This window comes from Gossypium hirsutum, chromosome D13 (genome assembly GCF_007990345.1).
Source record: "Gossypium hirsutum isolate 1008001.06 chromosome D13, Gossypium_hirsutum_v2.1, whole genome shotgun sequence".
Lineage (NCBI taxonomy): Eukaryota > Viridiplantae > Streptophyta > Magnoliopsida > Malvales > Malvaceae > Gossypium > Gossypium hirsutum.
The window spans coordinates 64,549,520-64,569,921 of NC_053449.1; the positions used below are offsets into that span (position 1 = coordinate 64,549,520).

At 29.0% G+C, this 20,402-nt stretch overlaps 1 protein-coding gene across 1 annotated transcript; it reads right to left on the reverse strand.

Annotated features, from left to right (window-relative positions):
• Positions 1-2,911: 2,911 nt before the first annotated feature.
• LOC107931794 (probable aquaporin TIP1-2) lies at positions 2,912-4,488 on the reverse strand. Its single transcript, NM_001327337.1, has 3 exons — positions 4,283-4,488; positions 3,932-4,182; positions 2,912-3,296 (listed from the first exon to the last, which is right to left on the reverse strand). Exons 1-3 carry the CDS (start codon positions 4,413-4,415, stop codon positions 2,922-2,924), a joined length of 759 nt encoding a protein of 252 aa, NP_001314266.1. The 5' UTR covers positions 4,416-4,488; the 3' UTR covers positions 2,912-2,921.
• Positions 4,489-20,402: the final 15,914 nt, after the last annotated feature.

Genomic DNA, 20,402 nt, shown 5'->3' on the forward strand with positions numbered 1-20,402 from the left:
AGTTAAAACAAGCATCAATTTGTAGGGTGCTTCCACCAATGTGGTAGAGCTTATGCTTTATGACTTGTGGTCCTTATTGTATTGTTATCATATATATAATATATATATTCTTTATATTTATATTAATATTCCAGGTATTATCGAAGATGAGTATAATAAAAATTAAAAAAAAATTCATCTTAATTTGAGTAACATAGTTGTAAACAATCATATGGTGTGACTGTCAAATATAAATACATTTAATATATTTATAAAAAAAATTATGTAAAAAAATAAATGAAGCCTAGGAGCTCATGAGGCGGTCTCAGAGGAACTAGCAGGGCCTGATCCCCTAAAATGAAAATTTTATATTTTAAGCTTTCTAAAATTCAGAAAGTTATAAGTTAATATATGGTAGAATTACATTTACACCTTAAAATGATAAATTTGAGATTTGATTCTTCTAAAAATGTAGTGGGACTAATTTACAAATTTATAAAATAAAAATAAAAATAAAAATAAAAATAAAAGTACTCTCTTAATAATATTTATTATTTTGTAAAAAAATATTTTTTAATTAAATTAATATCTAATTAATCCATGATATCAATTCAATCATACACTTAAATATAATATATATCTATACCCAAAGTTAGTGGCATTGACTTTGTATTCATAAATATTGGTATTTCTAACTCATTTTTAGTTGAATAGAGAAAAGCTTGAAAGTGTTATCACTTTGGTCGAGATATTAAGTGGGCACAAGAAAAGTATTACATATGAAGGGCCACTATCATATTTCAACTAGTAGGACAATGACAAGTAATTTTATTTTTAAGATATTTTTTTATGTTTATTCTACTATTTATAATTTTTCTTTTTTTAAGTTTGCAATTGTCACTTCTAATAATATTATCTTGAGAACTTGAACTTATTTATTTATTTATTTTTTTCTTTAAAAACGATATTATTTCGAGAATTTGAACTAATTTTTTTCATTTTAAAATGTATTGTATTATACCACTGTAGATAATTTTAACTAATTAATGATATGCCGATCATATAACAGGTATTGTGCACTTAATCTAGATCAAATTACAAAGTGGAATAAATTCAATAAAATCACCCCCACCCAAGGATTGAGGATACTTTTCAAAAGATTCTAGTTGTAATGCTTTCAAGTTTAAATATGATTTTTTATTTAAAAAATATTCGTTTTGTGGTGTATGTCTCGTATTTTGGGTGAAACAAAGTCGACGTCTAGATGAGGAAGAGTCGACGTCCCAACGAGAAGAACCAGTTGTCCTGACAACGCGATGCATGGCGCCTCGACAACGCGATGCATGATGTCACGATGTGGCGACATGCTTCCTACTTAACCAGGTTTCTTTTTCCAGTTAAACTCTGTTATATTTTCCTAGACTGATTCTGATTATTCTAGGGATAATTTTGACATATTTCTACTAGAATTTTAGCCTATAAATAGGCCTTTTAGCAACCCTAGGTAGTTTAGAATAATAACAACAAAATTAAAAGAGAGTTTGTGAGAATTTTGAAAAAACTTTGTATTTTAGATTCGGGGTTTATTGGTTTCTCCATTTTGTACTCCCATTTCGATTTTTGTCATTTTTAGTGAAATCCTTTTTACCCATAATTTTTTATCATCTTAAAAAAAAAGTCTCCCCGTCAATATTTATATCCAATTTTATTGATTTTCTTTCATTGCATAATTCAAATTCTAGCAAACAAATTTGATATATATTTGGATGTTGCCGAAGGAGTTGGCAGATGCCGTGATCACTTAATATTTTTATGGTCTAAAAAAGGAATATTTTTATTTGGCCCTCTCTAAGTTTCTTATATAGCCTTAATTAGCATCTCTATTTAAAAAAGGAAAATTGATGTTTACCCCCTAGAATTTTTTTTAAAATTTTTCTCTAAATACTATGCATTTTCATAGAATAAAGTAAACACATATTTGATCCTTTTAAATTTTTATTTTGATCTGTGGGGAAATTTATAATTTGATATAATGAATTTGATTGGAACACTTTTGAGTAGAACATCATGAATAAATATGATATAATTAATATACTTATCCTTATACTCATACTCATACTAAAGCCCTCCGAAGGCTACCAAACGACGCCGTTTGGATTTGTAAAACGCCGCTAATGCATATTTTTAGCGGCGCTTTTGTAGAAACGCCGCTAATGATCATTTTTTAGCGGCGCTTTATCACAATCGCCGCTAATTCCTTATTTTTACCGGCGTTTTTTGTCCAAACGCCACTAAATGTGCCGTTAAAACCCTGTTTTGGTGTAGTGACAATGTTTTATGTTTAATACAAACTATAATTTGGATTATTTGATATTTAAGTTTGACTTTAATATTTAATTTGGTATCTGAGTTTTTTCAATTTGATACTATGTTTTTTTCCTCAATTAAGTAACTGAGTTTGGCCCAATGTTCAATTTGATACCTGAGCTTTTCTTTTGTCCCAATTAAGTTGTTATATTTTTTTTACCAGAGCACATGTAAAATATACATTCAGTCGTATGAAGTCATTCAATCTACATACCTAATCGAATATTGAAACTAAACTCATGTATCAAATTGTATATTAACTTTATAAATATATATAACTAGTTATAGTGGCATTGGCACCATAAATTATTAAACCTAATATGTTTTTTTTTAATTATCAAAATTAAATGCATTTTTTTGAACAATTTCAAATGATTTAACAAAAACAAGAAGTTCATACCAATCAACAATTAAACGAAAAAATACAAACAACTTGGAATTGAAAAAAGAAGAAGGAAGCAGCTGCCAATAAACAATAATTAAAAGAAAAAAAAAACCAAATCGACCCACCCAAATTTCAACCCATTTTAATTGAAAACCACAAAAGGACCTAAAAGAAAAGACCCCAAAATATTTTAAAAATCTGCACTAGGAAGCTCTTCATATGTACTTGGGGCAATAAAGAAAACCTCGTATACAATGGCTGCAATGGCTGAGCCAATGAACGGACCAAGCCAATAGACCCAATGGTTGTCCCACGTCCAACTAACCACGGCCGGACCGAATGAGACCGCGGGGTTCATGGACGCACCGTCGAAGGCACCACCGGCTAAGATATTGGCACCCACGATGAAACCGATGGCAATGGGTGCGATGATGCCGATGTTGCCCTTCTTCGGGTCGACCGCTGTGGCGTAAACGGTGTAAACCAGGCCGAAGGTCATCACGATCTCGAAAACGACTGCGTTCCATGCTCCTACCCCGGATGATAAGGAAAATGCCGATGTTGTCTGTATCGTAACATGTCCGTAAAACGATTGAAATTTTTGTTAAACCGTGAAATGAAAATTTTTTTCTAGGTTTAATTGCGGTTTTTGTCCCCCTACTATGCTAAAACTAGGTCCTTAGTCCACTTAATTTTATATGATTCAATACTTCTATTTTTTATAATGTTATTAATAGGTCCAAACTTAAATTACTTGACGTGATTTAAAGGGAAAATAAATCCAATCATCCATGCTAACCAAATGCTAAAAATGGAGATTTAATATTTCTACTTTAATTTGGCATGATTTAATCTTTACAAGTTATTAGATGGTCCAAATTTATAGCATTGGATAATTGCTGTCAATAGGATTATGTGATTCATTTTACTTTACTGTTATTCAGTCAAATAATCAGAGTTACATAAAAATTTAATCAACCATATTCATCCGATAATACATATATATCGAACGTTTATAGTTGTTTTTTCTTTTTTAAAAACTCCACATTGTTACTTTAACAACAACAACTAGCTTGTTATCAATTTAGACATACTAATTAACATAAAAAAAAGCATAAAGATCAAATTATGTTAAATTAAAATAAAATTAAATCATAGAGGGACTAAAATTAAAATTAGACCCTTTTTTTGTAAACTTACCATTCCGCCGGTTGAGAACTTGAGAAGCAAGCAAGCAACGACAGATCCAAGCAATTGAGCTATCCAATACAAAATACTCCTCACCAATGTAATGTGGCCACCCACGAAAGCACCGAACGTGACGGCGGGGTTTACGTGCCCGCCGGAAATGTTAGCTCCGACCGAAACCGCCACAAACAACGCCAAGGCGTGAGCCAATGCCGCAGCTACTAAACCCGCTGGTGTCGACGAGTCATCGTCGGTCAACTTGTCTATAAAAAACATACCAATTATGATACATACAAAATGCAACAAAAAAAAAATCAACTATGACATTTTTATCGATATAAAAAAAGAGTGTATGATACGTACTGAAAGCCATGCCCGAGCCTTCACCGGCGAAAACAAAAATAAGGACTGAAATGAACTCGGCTAAAGCCGCCTTGAGTGCATCTGCTTGGCCGGCTTCGGCCGGAGACCCGACTGCAATTCGAGAAATCGGCATTGTATTTTTATCAAAATAAAGTACTATCAAACTTTAAATTTTTTGCTTGCGTTATATCTCTTTTTGGTTGCTTCTGCTTTGTTACTGGTAGTGTTATATATATAGGGGGGTCTAATTAGTTTAATGTAACGAGTATGAACCGGGACGAACCGGGATATAAACCGGAGCAACCATTCTTTTGGTGACGATCACGCATGTAAATTGTTCGTTGAGGTAAGAATGGTAGGCGAAGGTCTCCAAATGGCTCACGTTTTGACACGTGGATGGTTGGTGTGGATTTGGATGGCCAATCAGAGGGTGGATAATTTTTTGGAGCACCGACTAACAGTGTGGCAGTGGGTCCCCCACCTCCCTGTGATGGTTTTAGCTTGGCCGTCACCGACCATTGAGTGTGGTCCATTCATTTCGGTCCGGCTCAAATTTAACTTAAATTATATTATTATTTTTAAATAATTAAACAAGTTATTTGGGTTGCTTAAGGTGAGTAGACTCGAAATCCATCAACACTTTTATTCATACTTTGTTATAAATATTTTATTTAATTTTTATGAAATGTAGCCCTTATATATAGTTTTTAAAATTATATTTTAGTAGAATTAAGGTATTTTTCATGTTTGTTTTATGGTCCATAAAAATTAACTCGATCAAGAATTATGGCTAGCCCTCCCAATAATGTTATCTCCAGAGTTTCAATTTTTCAAAATTTTTAGATTTGCCTAAATCTAAGACTAAATTACAATAACATGACTTTATTTATATATATTAGTATCATGAGTGAACTTGGCATAAATTCGGTTAATAAAATTACTAAAAAACTATCTTTTATTAAAGTAATAAATAAAATTATAATGGTATTTTTGTCTTTTCATATTTTATATAAAACAACTGCAGAAACAAATGCATAGGAATTGAATCCAAGATTAATTAATTAATGTCTAAATTTTCATTTATATATGTTATAATAAATGTCGATAATGACAATGGAATGATCACGAAACGATAAGAAAAGAAAAATAAGAACACATACAAATTTTACGTGGAAACCATTTCGTGAAAAAAACTACGAGCAGAGGAGAAAAAACTCACTAATGTTGAAAAACAAATGATACAAGAAGGGTTTCACTACATCTATATTTTAAGAGTTGAAAAAGCCGTTCTAATCAAAGTCAAATAGTATAAGTATAATTCTATACAGCCTCAACTTGTGCGGTATGGTCCCGTACCCCTGGTTCCTTAACCTCTCACCCCTACAAATCCCCTTATTTTGTTATTTTATTTATTTTTTCAACAAGTGACAGAATTCGAATCATATGAACTCTAACAATTTATATGTTTTAAAGTGTGACATAATCTAGTGTATATTTATATAATTTAATCTTAATATTTTTCTATTAATTGTTTTTAATTAAGCTCCTTTATTAAAAGAGATTAGTTAAAAACAACTTATTAAAACTAATTGAAAAATAAGTAGGTATTAGTGGAAATGTGGGGTAGAGGATTTAAAATGGAATAAATAAATCATGAGTGGTTATTACACCAATATTTTTCCCACTCCAAGTAATATAATAGTTATATTCAATAATTTAAAATTTTAATGATCAAGATTATTGGTTTGTTTTGTCTTGTCCAAGAATATAATTGGATCAAATTGCTATTTATTTACCATTGGATGCCATTATTTAACATGGAAAGCTAGATCACAATTGTGAAAAATATATTAATAATTAAATGTACATAAAAATATGTTTAAAATTATTTAATTTTAAATTGAACTAATTGGGTTGGGTTAAGGATGAAAAATCATTCCTCGAGTCCACCGATCAGGCTGGATAGATCATCTGGCCCAAAAATAGGTCTATTGAAAAAACTTAAGCTAGATCATTTTGACATAACATAAAATACATGTAGAATAATCAGCACAACATGAATGAACGACATAATTAATAAATAAGTTTAATTTATCTATTATATTTTGTATGATGTCTAGATGAATAAATTTTAAAAATTTTCGTCAAGAGGTTTGATAGAATGTTATATGTTTTTGTACAATATAGTAGAAAATACATAAAACGTTAATATTGTATCATCGAGGGGAGGTTAATCTCAATGGGAGAAGTTTGCAGAATGTCATTCGTCGAGAACCGACAAACCCCTCAATGAATCAACGTTGTTCTTGGTGGGGGATTTTGTTTTCGAACTTTACCAAAAACTCAAGGCTCGAAGAGATGATGGGTTCACACAACTAAAACGCCTTGCTAATGCTTGAACATTACATTTATTGGGGTTTGAACTTACGCTTCAAATGAGGCATAAGTGTAAGTTGAGTACCACTTGGGCAAATTGTTGTTCTTTCGAACATTCCAGCTCTCGATAAGATTGAATGATAAAATTTCATCAAAGACAATATTGATCCATTAAAGGGTCTATTAGCTCTCGACAAGCAACGTTTTACAAATTTCTCCTTGCAAAATTTGACCCTCAACACTTATAATTAGATTATTTCAAGAAATTTTTATCAATGGTAGATAAAAAGAAAGTTGACTATGAAAATTGGGCTTCTATTTTAATGTGGTACATTAATTTTGGAATAAAGCCCAATTACTCATTCTTTTGATTGCCAAAAGGCCCAATGATTTTTAGTTATCGAAATTATAACGTTTATTTATTTTTGGGAAGAAAATCAAAAGAATTCTCTTATGATGAAAATTTTTAAACAATTTAAGTGATATTATTTTTAATAATATATTATTATTTGATTTTTAATTAAAAATAGTAGTAGAAATTATTACAAGCTATCGTTTTGATTAGTTTTATTGAAAGATTAGGTTATTCGTTTAAGCTTTGAGGTTGGTTTAATATTTTAGTACGAGTAAAAAATTGAACCCATTCGAAATAAGAGTTATGTTCGAATTTTATTGTTCAAAGTTTGAACCCGATAAAATGCGTTAAGCTCTTTATATTTAGAAATTTAATAAAATGAAATATACACATAATGGTAGTAATATATATAATTACAAATACTAAATAAAAATAACATGCACTAACTAAATAAAGATTGGACTAACCATTTATTAATATAAACGAGTTTAGATAAAATTTAAAGTTCATATTTTGAATCAGGTTAGATTTAAGTAAATGGTGTACTGAGTTCAAGTTTATGTACGATATTAGTACACTTTTTTTTTTTTGTTCAAGCTGCCAGCCAGAAATTTGAACCTAAATTTTGTTTAAACTCACCAAGTTAGCAGGACAATGCCAAAGGGTAAATAGGGGCTTGCCCCCTCCACAAAATGACAAATTATTATTTTAATCCATTTAAGTTTTAAAATTATAAGGTAGTTTAATGGAAAAAATACACATTGGCCCTCCAAAGATGAAAAAGAATTCTAATTTAATTCCTTTAGAATTCTACAATAACAAACATTTATAAAGATAATATTGTACTTTAATCCATTTAAAATTTTATAATTTAATTTTAGCCATCCAAAGAATTTCTAGCTTTGTCCCTACAAGCTCAACTCGAGCTTTGAATGTTAACACTTAACCTTAACCTATATTTTGAATAAATCTTTATTTTTTCTATTGAAATTTAATTTTTAAGCCTCGTAAATTATCTAAACCCTCCCTAATCCAAGAAAAATTCAAACTTAAATAAATAACACAATACTCAACTCATAAACAAACTTACGTACGGTGGCCTTCACGTTTTAGTCAAAGGAAAGAACGCGTCTTAAAAGGGAAAAAGAATCATAATTCATTGCAATAATTTTGTTTGAAAGGCAAAAGATGGAACATCGGTTAACGACTTTCGTTGACCTAAAGATATCCCACCGCATCCAACACTTTTCATAATATTAAATTTATCCATCAATATTTACATATTGGGTAAACTACAAAATAGTCACTTTTGTTTGGCTCAGGTTACGTTTTAGTCACTTATGTTTGAAATGTTACGTTTTAGTCACTTATGTTATCACATTGCAACATTTTAGTCACTGAGCCGTTAGTTTCTGTTAACGGTGTAACAGTAAACTAATTTGGCACGTTAAATCATCATTTCAAATAAAAATTCTAGGTTAATTTATACAATCGGTCCCCATATTTTTTTTCGTTTGGAGCAATTTAATTTTTTTCTTTTATGTTTTTTAAACTTTCTTTCTTTTCCATTCTCTTATGCTTCTCCCTTTGTTTTCCTCCCTTCTCCATTTCTTTCAACATAGTTTTTCTATGTTTTATTTTTTTGAACAATTTAATTTTTTTTGAGTGAGGCGAGCTTGTGGACTAGTTACAAATGGAAAGCATAGAAAAACTATGTTAAAAGAAATGAAGAATGGGGGAAAATAGAGGGAGAAGCATAAGAGAATGGAAAAAAAAAGTTAGAAGATTTTTAAATCATTGAAAATGAAAAAAATATAGGGACCAATTGTAGAATTTAACCTAAAATTTTCGTTTGAAATGATGATTTAACATGCCACATCAACTTACCGTTACACCATTGTTAACAATTAACGACTCAGTGACTAAAATGTTACAACATGATAACGTAAGTGACTAAAACGTAACATTTCAAGCATAAGTGACTAAAATGTAACCTAAGGCAAACAAAAGTGACTATTTTGGTAGTTTACCCTTACATATTTTATTAAATTAACGTTTATTATTTTAACTAAATTTAGCTCTCAATTTTAAAAAGATTCAATTTAATCATCAACTTTTCTAAAAAGAGTTAAATTATAGTTTTATTAACGAAAATACCGATTAAAATGTAAAACTTTTAATCATGGCAGCTTGCATGATGATTTACATGTAAACTGTCACAAATATGACACAGCAACATCATTAAAAAATTAATGTTTTAATCAACATTTCTATTAAAAGATAATTTAATTTTTTCCGAAAGATTAATAATTGAATTTAACTAAAAATAAGGATTAAATTAATAAAAAAATATCAACATTAAAACTAAATTTGACTAACTTTTTCTTTCATAATGAGATCCAAAAAGATATTCTTTTTGTCTTTCTTTATAAAAAAAATAATAATTACTTAAATTTTATCTTTCACTTTCACCGCGACTCATGCAAGCTATATACGTATACTTTGAATTCCACTTTTCTCAATGTCATTTTCAAGTAATTAGAAAACAATGGGGAGACAATAATCCTTTCTCTTTTATCGTCTTTTTCAAGTCGAGAATAGTATTTAGATAAAGTCCTCCCAATAATGATGGGTTAGACAGGTTTTGATTTATATTTCAAATTGGACTGAATTTGAACAAATATTAAAGCGTACTATTATAAGGTTGAGTAAGAAAAATTGAAAACCGATCCAAATTGAAGTAGACGGATTATAGAATGCAAGTTAAAAAAAAACTATTGTTATTCGAAACTGAATCGAATTCTATTTTTCTATTTAATTTATAAATAATTTTAATTGTTTATGATATAAAAATAAATATTTTATATTTGAGATAGTAAAAAATAAGTTAAAGGTTGTATAAAAAAACACTTTTTAAAAAATATATCATATAAAAGTTTTTGAGTATTTTTTACTTAATTAAAAACTTATTTTTCAAGAAATATTTATGAAAAAAATACTTTGAAACTTTGCCAAATAATATCCAAAAGCTGAAAATTAAAATTTATTTTTGTCAAAATAAGTCTAAAAATCCAAGACCAAAATTTAATATGAAAAAAAAAGAAACAAATCAAATTACTATGGACAAACTGATAATTTCAAAAAACTCAATTAAACTAAACCGATATCACCTTTGTGTACAAATATTATTCATAGCTCAGCATGAATCAACCCGACTTAACCTATGAATACTTTTAGGAAATAAGAATGACATGCCAAATGGTAGTTGGAAAAAGTAACAATAAACTCTTGTTTTGAAGTGAATTTTTTAGAAAAAGAAGATAATAACTTTGTTAATGTAATGGTTAAATTATATAATTAAAGAACATTATAATTGTCGATTGAGTCAAGGGCATAGTTAAGGAGATTGGCAGGGGCCTCGGTCTCTCGTAAAATGGAAATTTTTTTATTTAGACCTTTTAAATTTTTTTAAATTTTAAATTAGTAAAGGTTAAATTACACTTTAGCCCTCTTTAAAAATGATAAAAATTTGATTTAATCCTTTAAAAATTACAAAGATATAGGCTATCAAAATGGTGAAATTGCATTTTTATTATCGTAAAAATTACAGTTTAATTTCGTCCCCCCTAAAAAAATCCCTAGCTTTACACCTAGATTGAGCCTTAGCTCAATTGGCATCGTTGCTAGTGCAGGAGGTCGTGGGTTCGAGTGTGCTGAAACGCATTATCCTCCTATTTAAGGGTTAGGGAAGGGACTACATGTAATTCTAAGCATTATATCGTAAAGAGCAATTTATATTGAAATTAATGTAAAAATATATTATAATTACTAATCATTAAGATTAATGAAAGTTTCGACCTTTCTATGAAGTAAATACTAATTTTTATTTTATTTAAAAGCTTATTTTAAGAAAAATACCAATAGAAGACCAATGGGTATATTCTTATTGGATATCTTTCAGTCCAACCATAGTCACCGATATACTTTATGTTTAGTTAAATCTGTAATGAAATAGGAATGTTCTTTGTGTTGACCAAATAGTGTTGTTGCCTAAAGAGGATGGAATTCAATGATTTAATTCCTCAGAAAATGTTATAAATTTGTCTTATTTTTATTTATTTATTGTATTGTATGGTATTAAAAAAATGAGATTTGATAACATCATGTGATGACCTGATGGTTAAGGGTGTTCATCGCTCCAAGTGTGGCTTGGGTTCGAGTTGCGCTAATTGTATTAGTTGTTCAGGCTTCTCCTGTTATTGTAATTCATAAAAAAAAATTCAAAATTTAAATTTATTACATATAAATTTTTTAAAGGTATTGTAAGAATTAATTGAACTAAAATTAGGTTCAAATTTGAGAACAATAACTTTTGGGTAAACTATCAAAATAGTTATTTTTTGGTTACCTCATGTTACATTTTAGTCATTTATATTTGAAATGTTACATTTTAGTCACTTTTATTATCGCGTTGTAACATTTTAGTCACTGAGCGTTAGTTTTCGTTTTGATAAGCTGATGTGGCACGTTAAATCATCATTTCAAACAAAAAATTTAGGTTAATTTATACAATTGATCCTCATATTTTTTTCGTTTTCAGCAATTTAATTTTTTTCTTTTATGTTCTTTTATCTTTCCTTATTTTTCATTCTCTTCTGATTCTCCCTCTATTTTCCTCTATTTTCCATTTCTTTTAACGTAATTTTTTTATGTTTTCCATTTGTTAAAATTAGTTTCTATACTTTCATTATTTTAAAACAATTTAATTTTTTTCGAGTGAGGAGAGCTTGTGGACTAATTTTAACAAATGGAAAACATAAAAAAAAACTATGTTAAAAGAAATGAAGAAGGGAGGAAAACAATGGGAGAAGCAAAAGATAATAAAAAATTGCTCAAAATGAAAAAAAAATATAAGGATCAATTGTAGAATTCAACCTAAAATTTTCGTTTGAAATAATGATTTAACGTGCCACGTTTTACCGTTACATTATTAATGACAATTAACGGCTCAGTGACTAAAATGTTACAATGCGATAACATAAGTGACTAAATTATAATATATTAAGCATAAGTGATTAAAATTTAACTAGAAGCAACAAAAAAAAAATATTTTGATACCCTCCCTAACGTGTCGATGCCTTGTAGCAAGTATCGATACTATAGCCTTTAATACGGGACGAGTCGGTTCAGGCTTGGGTTTAGCATATATAATTTGGGTCGGGCTTGAGCAAAAATTTAAGCCATTTTCGGGTCAAGCCGGGCCCGAGTCTATAAATGAAGCCTAGAATTTTGTTAGGGCTCGACCCGGTCCGACCCATAGACAAGTCTATTTTGGCTCCAATTAGAAAGATTTTCTTATTTCATCCTTGCTTCAAATACAGTATAATAATACATGTACAATCAACTTGAACTAAAATCAGCAAAATATGAAGTGTAATAGATTGAAAATTGAAATATGTCTAGACCTAGATTAAAAAAAAATGAACATAACCCACGCGAGATTTAAATCGAGAATAACCTAAAGGAGAAGACACAAAATTCAGGAACTCAGACTTAAACCTTTAAAATCTAAGAAGTAAACTTTTGCCTACCCTACCAAAGTCTCAATGACTTGTGTATTTAGTTTCATTTTTCTTCTTAGAAACCATTGTGAGTTCAAGTAAACGTTGATTTTTTTTTCCACTAACCTCACCAACAAGGTATCCTTAATTTGTACTATCATCTTCTTTGTTCTCTTTAATTTGATAGTTTAACCATAACTTTTTAAAGTTAAAAATTATATTAATAAATCCAATCAAAATGTTGAACTAAATAGTTAAGTTAAAATTAATTAATCAAGATAAATCCGGAGAAGAACCCACACGTAAATTCAAGGAGAAATCAGAAATTTTGCATGGGGTTCTTAAAATTTTGAAGGAGATGTCTTAAATAATTGTATTCAGTTATTCAAATAATTAAAAGATTTAAATTGAATGGTTAGTAATTAAGAGGGATCACTAATGAAATTTTCCCACTAGACCAAGGGATCAAGGTCCCCTACCTCTTGATTTCGTCTATGCATGACTCGAATTTAAGCCCTTAAAATCTCCCAACCTCAACATTGTCAAAAAAAAATAAAACAAATTCTTTTTTGGAAAATGAAATATTTGACAAATTAGAGAAAATCGGCCTTCGGCCTTTGGCTTTGCTTTGAAAAGTTGAAATAGTTCCAAACCATGATGTGCACGAGGTTGGCTGATTTCTGACACAGTGTTGGAAATTTCAGAAATTTCAAAAGTTCCTTTGTTTTCTTTTGGTGAGAATTAAGGATTTGTTGTCCGGGAAAGTGGGACTAAGGGTGGGTTTGGATGGGCGGTGAGTTTATTTGCGGTTAGTGTAAAAACAGCGGTGGCGATGAGATTAGATACTGTAGCGATACTGTAGCGTGAGACAAAAAGTAAACTAAATGCACCGCACCGCACCGCACCCAATCGCTCATCTAAACCCACCCTAAGACTTCGATTAGCATCACTTTTTAAAAATAATTTTGGGTCAAATATATTTTTGAGTAAAAGTTAAAAGTTTTTGTTTTTGCTTTGCACTAAAACATTTTTTTTGGTCCCAAAAGTAATTTTAAAAAATTTAAAAGCATCTTGTTTAACATTATTTTTATCTCAAAAGTATTTTTTTTGTCTCAGAAATGTTTTTTAGAAACAATACTAAACTTGTCCTAAATACCATATAACTATATGTACTTCAAATATTTCAAATCAATGATGAAGGTAAAGCGTCAAGAAGTGGTGTTGATCTCCCAAAAATAGTAGATTTATCATTTAACTCTTTAAAATTTTATGAAATTATATATCAGTGTAATGATAAAATTATACTTTGACCCCTTCAAAAAATTATGATTCATCTTCGGCTTAGAGTTGTTCATGGGCTGGGTAATCCGACTAGGCCCGAAGGTCTGCCGAAAATTGAGAGGGTTTGGACAAAAATATAAGACTGAAATATGAGGTTGGACAAAAAATGAGGCCCGACCCGAAAATTGGTAAGTTTTTTTTGGCCCGAGCCTGACTCGGAGACCTTAACAAAGTATCGGTACCTTTCACAAAAGTATAAATACCTTGCCTCATATTGTTACCGTTTTAAGGTTCGATGTTTTGAAAATTAAAGAAAATTTGTCTAAGTATAGATGCCCTCCCTAACGTATCGATGCCTCGTAGCAAGTATCGATACATTCCTTGTTGTATCGATACTATAGGCTTTAATACGGGCCGAGTTGGTTTAGGCCCGGGTTTAGCATATATAATTTGGGTTGGGCTTGAGCGAAAATTTTAGCCCATTTTCAGGTCAAGCCGGGCCTGAGTCTATAAATGAAGCTTAGAATTTTGCTAGGGCTCAACCCGGTCCGACCCATGGACAAGTCTATTTTGGCTCCAATTAGAAAGATTTTCTTATTTCATCCTTGCTTCAAATAGAGTATAAATCACAAACAATACATGTACAATCAACTTGAACTAAAATCAGCAAAATATGAAGTGTAATAGATTGAAAATTGAAATATGTCTGGACCTAAATTAAAAAAAATGAACATAACCCACGCGAGATTTAAATCGAGAATAACCTAAAAGAGAACACACAAAATTCAGGAACTCAGGCTTAAACCTTTAAAATCTAAGAAGTAAACTTTTGCCTACCCTACCAAAGTCTCAATGGCTGTGTATTTAGTTTCATTTTTCTTCTTAGAAACCATTGTGATTTCAAGTAAACGTTGATTTTTTTTTCCACTAACCTCACCAACAAGGTATCCTTTGTACTATCATCTTCTTTGTTCTCTTTAATTTGTCAAACAACTTTTTAAAGTTCTTTGTGGGAAATCTTTGTATAAAACACTTTTTTTTTTTATCATTTTGAGTTTATATTTGTTTGAGGTTTTCTATTTAGAGTTGATTTTAGAATTAAATCATTTCGACATATATTTTTATAAGTGTTAAAATGTAATTTCACCAATGCCTTAATTTATACTTTTATAATTTCTGGGAGGATTAAAACATAATTTTATTATTTATTAAGGAGCTAAACTATATTTTTATCATATATTATAATTTATAAATTTTAAAAGGACTAAAACATAATTGTCCCATTTAAGGGAGTCAGGGCTCCTACCTTCCCTCTCGCATATTTGTGTATCATCCCTCTACATTCACGCTGGATTTGAAAATTGAATTTATCCAATCAAAATTTTCAAATTTAGATTGGTAAAAGTAGCATGAAGTCATTTATGTGAGATGTTCAGGCTACATTTTATCTATTTTACTCAAAAAATAAGTAAATTAGTTCTTATACGTTAAATCAAAAAATAAATTGATCCTTTTAATTAAATTTAAATTTATTTATACTGTTAAAAATTGGCATGGTTAATAGACATGTGCCTCATTTCAACGTATATGGACTAATTTTTAATAGTAAAATTAGATGAAATTTTTAACAAAATGATCAATTTATTTTTTAATCTCAAATACATAAACAAATTTATATTTTTTTAACAAGAAAAAAAAAATTAACTCTTACCACGAAAACCTCATAAATTTAGATCAAAGTTGATAGGGGTCTATACCCTAAGAACCAAGACAAATGCGGTTTGTGGACGGCAATTGAGGGCTACAGGACTTTGGGCAAGGCCAACACAAACAAGTCAAGTTTCATTGGTAAGAAAACCTGAGGCACGTGCGACCTACCAATGGTTCTGACGCCAAGTGTAAGGTAAACAACGGCACGAATGCTCGCTGTGTACGGTTTTTTCTTCATTTGTTCTACGGGTGTCGCGACGATCATGGCTCGAACATGATTACATGATCGGTACCCCCCCGCCCCATGTGCTGATTTGCACACGGTTGTTCCAAAAAAGCCCCACCTTTTTATATGGAAAATTGACTTCTTTTTTTCTCTTGTAATATGACATACAACATCATTTGGCTTAGCAAGCATTATGAAGCATATCGATCTATAAATTTGCTATTATTTTTATAATGTTCTTAGTAGATAATGATAAAGCAATATTTAACCTTTGAATAGTTCAAAATAAATTTTAAAAAATTATAAAAATTTCAAATTTCAAAAAAATCTAAGAAATATATAAAGAAAGTTAAAAAGTTAAAATTTTTATAGGATATTAATTTTGGGATATAAATAAATTAATTTATTTATTTAAGTTTATCATACTAAAGTATTTTTTTATTGTAATTAGATTCGTCAATTTGATTAACTTGAAATTCTTTCACTCAATTCAATCGAACACTCATTCTTACTCGAACCCACGTCTTCATATATTGACAACAATATTCACACCATGTGAGCTAAGACTCGATCGATAATTTTTTTTACAACACTCATTTATTTTACACGTTGTGGATATATTAATTAAAAAGATAAACTATAGATAAATAAGATATTCCCTATGGAAACTACAAAATTTCTAGAATATGTTTGACTTAAAAATAAAAACGTATCTCGAAATCCAAAATTTAAGTCACTAACTCTTTTGGGTGCTTCGCAGTACCAATTTACAAAATTAAAAAAAAAGGACAAATTAATCAAACTTTTTAAAAAAATAATAAAACTAATTAGTTTTTTATTGGACAAAGCATATGAACAAAAGTTAAGGAATAAAGTTGGGATATTATTATTATTAAATTGCCATTATTCGGTGATAGATTGATAGTCATTGAATTTTCGAGGTTTCCACATGATTGGGTCGACAGGTAAATTGGTTACCCGTTAGGACTAAAAAGAAAAAAATATAATAATAGTAGTAGTAAAAGGGATAAATAGTAAAAGAGGGAGTTGGTCTCCACTTTATTGGACCGTTCTTCATTTAATTTTATATTATAGGCCACTGTTACCTCTTATAGGTTAAGCATTTAGGGTTTAATGCATTGCAAATTTTTTCCTTATCTTACGGCTTTTGCTTTTGTTATCCAAGTATAATTATAGCTTATTATAAGCTAATTATTTTATATTACTCACTCAATAGTTAAATAAAACAAAATAGCACTGAGTCATGTTACATTTTTAGGAGGAGAATTTGAATTCGAACATTGAAAATGATATTATCGAGAGAGATAATCACGAACCCTGACATGATTAATATTTTAATTAAAAAAATTAAAATGATAAATATTCCGATTAACTGTCAGTGCGGTGGTAAATAATTAGTGTTGCTTAAATCTTTGTTGACTTTAAGGGCGAAAGTAGGAAAAAGAATTAAGGGAGCCAAAAGATAATTTCATTATTATACAAATTTAAAATTATATATTCTTTCGAGGGACCATAGAACAAAATTTACCATTTTGTGTTGCGTAAATGAAAGGTATACTTTCTTTCGCATTATATAAAATATTATGTGACACGCACGACAGGTGAAATATTTTATGGGAACAAATATTTTTTAAAAAATTATTTAGTAATAATTATAAGTGAAGCGATAAAAAAAAGTGTATATAAATATTAATAAACATGTATTTGATTCGTGGGTTTTAGTTGTTTTATTTAATGAATATATAAAAATATTATTATAATAAATTTAGTTATCATTTAAATGAAATGATATATTAATTTTTATTTAATTGAGTTGGTACGTAGTTAACTCGTAACACTAATTTGATAGAATTTTTTAATAATTATAAATTTTTATAATTTTATGGGTAAATTATAAAAATAGTCACTTTTGTTTATCTCAAATTACATTTTAGTCACTTATGTTATCGTTTTGTTACGAAAAGGTTCTGTTACCTCCCTAACGGAAGTCCTACGTGGCAATCCAAATGGGTTTTAAATGCCAACTTGGATGTCTAGTTGTTGGGATGAACATAGGTTTTTAATTAAATAAAATTCAATTTGGACTGTCACGTAGGACATTCAAGTTGACAATTAAAACCCATTTGGACTGCCACGTAGGACTGCCGTTAGGGAGGTAACGGAGCTTAACGATAGAGTGATCACTTCGTAACAAAACGATAACGTAAGTGACTAAAACGTAACATTTCAAACATAAGTGACTAAAATGTAATTTTAGACAAACAAAAGTGACTATTTTTGCAGTTTACCCTAATTTTATATATCTTATTTTTTATTTTATTTTTTGGTATTATGAAAATCATAGATTGGAGATTAAAAAGAAGAAGGTCATAGACATTGAGATTCAAAATTAAAATATTTTCATATCAATTTTAAGAAAACAATTGCATAAACTAATGAAAAAGTCTAATTTGATTTTTAATTCAATTTATAAAGTCTCATTTTGAGTAAAGCAAAATCTTTTGTTGACTTTTAGTTAATTAGTTAATTGATGTATTTTATTTTTATTCACTTAATTATAAAAAAATTATGGTTTGATGACTAATTTTTATGATTTTTTCCTCATCCAATTATTAGATTTTGATGTGGTAATGTCGTCTTATTTATTTAATGTCAAACCGTACATTTTATGGAAAAAAAATCAATTGTTAACTATATTAATAGAGAAAGTATATTATCGAATTATGAGTTAAAATGTAGTTTTATCATTTTATTCAGGAATAAATCTTAAAATTATACGTGAGGATTTGACCCAATTCTTGTAAATTATTAACACAATTATTGGTATAACATAATTTTATGTTTATATATTGCATACATAAATAATTATATTTATCCAATATAAAAATAAACTGATGTATTTATTTCTTTAAATGTGTATGATTAAATCAAAATTAAAGTTTCAAGTATACATTAGAACTTCCATTAGAGTTTCACGTGTATAGTTGCTTCAAATTAAAGTTCATATATATTTTTTAGATTTATTCCTTTTATTATAATATAGAATTTCGTAGCTTTTAAATGGGTTAAACTATAAATTATTATATAAAATTAGATAATAATTTTTTAAGAGAAAAAAATATTTATTTAAATTTAAATTCATATAAAAATTAAAAGTATGACACATAACATTGTCACATTGTTATATTATATGATTTTAGATGACAATGATTGAGTTTTAACTCAATTGGTATGAGTATTGTTGTAAATGCAGGAGGATGTGAGTTTGAGTGCGCTAGAGCGCATTATACTCTTATTTATGGGTTAGGAAAAGGCTATGGATAGTTCTAGATATTATGTCAAAACGAACAGATATGATTAGAACCTATAAAAAAATATTTACAATTGAATCGCTAAAATAATATAAAAACTAAAATTGCTCGATTAATCAAGAAATTTTAATAATTAAAATTTCAAATTTATTAACCCAAGTTAGAAGATCACACCAAGGGTCAACTCATAACTCACACAAGTGACCAATTAATAAAGTTTAAGATTAAAGAATGAATTAAAAGTTCAGAACACAATCTCTCATACACTTTCACAAGTCACTAGATTTGTATTAAGGATATACCTAATTTATTTATTTATTTATTTATGCATTTTTTAAATATTTTACATCTTTGTCTTAAACCAAGTGTAATTTAAAATTCATCATACCTCTTGTCTTCTTTTCAAATAAATAAATGTATAAAATCTAAGTAATCCACATAAATAATATGAGAAGGGAGAATGGCTTAAATTTATTGTCCATTAACTTGAACCTCGAGAAGTTATCACTAAAACGGTGACGTTAAAGTAAATTAAAATAATTATTATTTTATGGGAAAATTCAACCAAATGTCACTAAACTATTAGTAAGTTTACGTTTTAGTCACTCTATTTTAAAAAGTTACAAAACGGTCACTATCAAAAGGTTTCATTTAAATCATTTGGATGTTAAGTTTTTTTTTAAAAAGTCCGACTAGCGAATTCAAAGCGATTATTCAATGATCAATATGATTGATCAATACCTATCGACGAGTAGAAGAATATACCTTAAATCCAAGTTAATCTGACGTTTAAAACTGTTTCATTATACTTTTTATTAGTACAACCAGTGCAAAAAAAAAGAGGCTATATAGCAATGATTTTAACAGCCTAATGACTTAAATGAATTTTTTTAAATAATATGATAACTATTTTATAATTTTTTTTAAGTTAAATGATTAAAACGTAAATTTACTAATATTTTAGTCGCTAATGATTTATTAGGGTACGGTGGTTTTGTAATAAGTTTTCTTTTTACAGAGAAAGAAAACAGCAGCAGCTCAACCTAGCTATATGTTGAGTCCATACTACGACAGTCATCAAGCAAATGCTGAAAACCTCCTCCGGCGGAACAGAAAAGATCTGCAACCCGATACTTGGATTAAAAGCCAATGCAGGCATACCATCCGGCAGCCTATTACCCTCTACGAGCACATGTACAACCCTTACCTCCCGTTGTCTTTGCAGTACTTCAGTAATTGAGCGTAGGATATCATGATGATCGATTCCCTAAACACTGCT

Coding starts and splice junctions, on each gene's coding strand:
- LOC107931794 (NM_001327337.1), bottom strand. CDS start 4,415: ATGCCGATTTCTCGAATTGCAGTCGGGTCTCCGGCCGAAGCCGGCCAA. Junction 4,183..4,282: donor AGGCTCGGGCATGGCTTTCA/GTACGTATCATA, acceptor TGTTTTTTATAG/ACAAGTTGACCGACGATGAC. Junction 3,297..3,931: donor AGTTCTCAACCGGCGGAATG/GTAAGTTTACAA, acceptor GTTACGATACAG/ACAACATCGGCATTTTCCTT.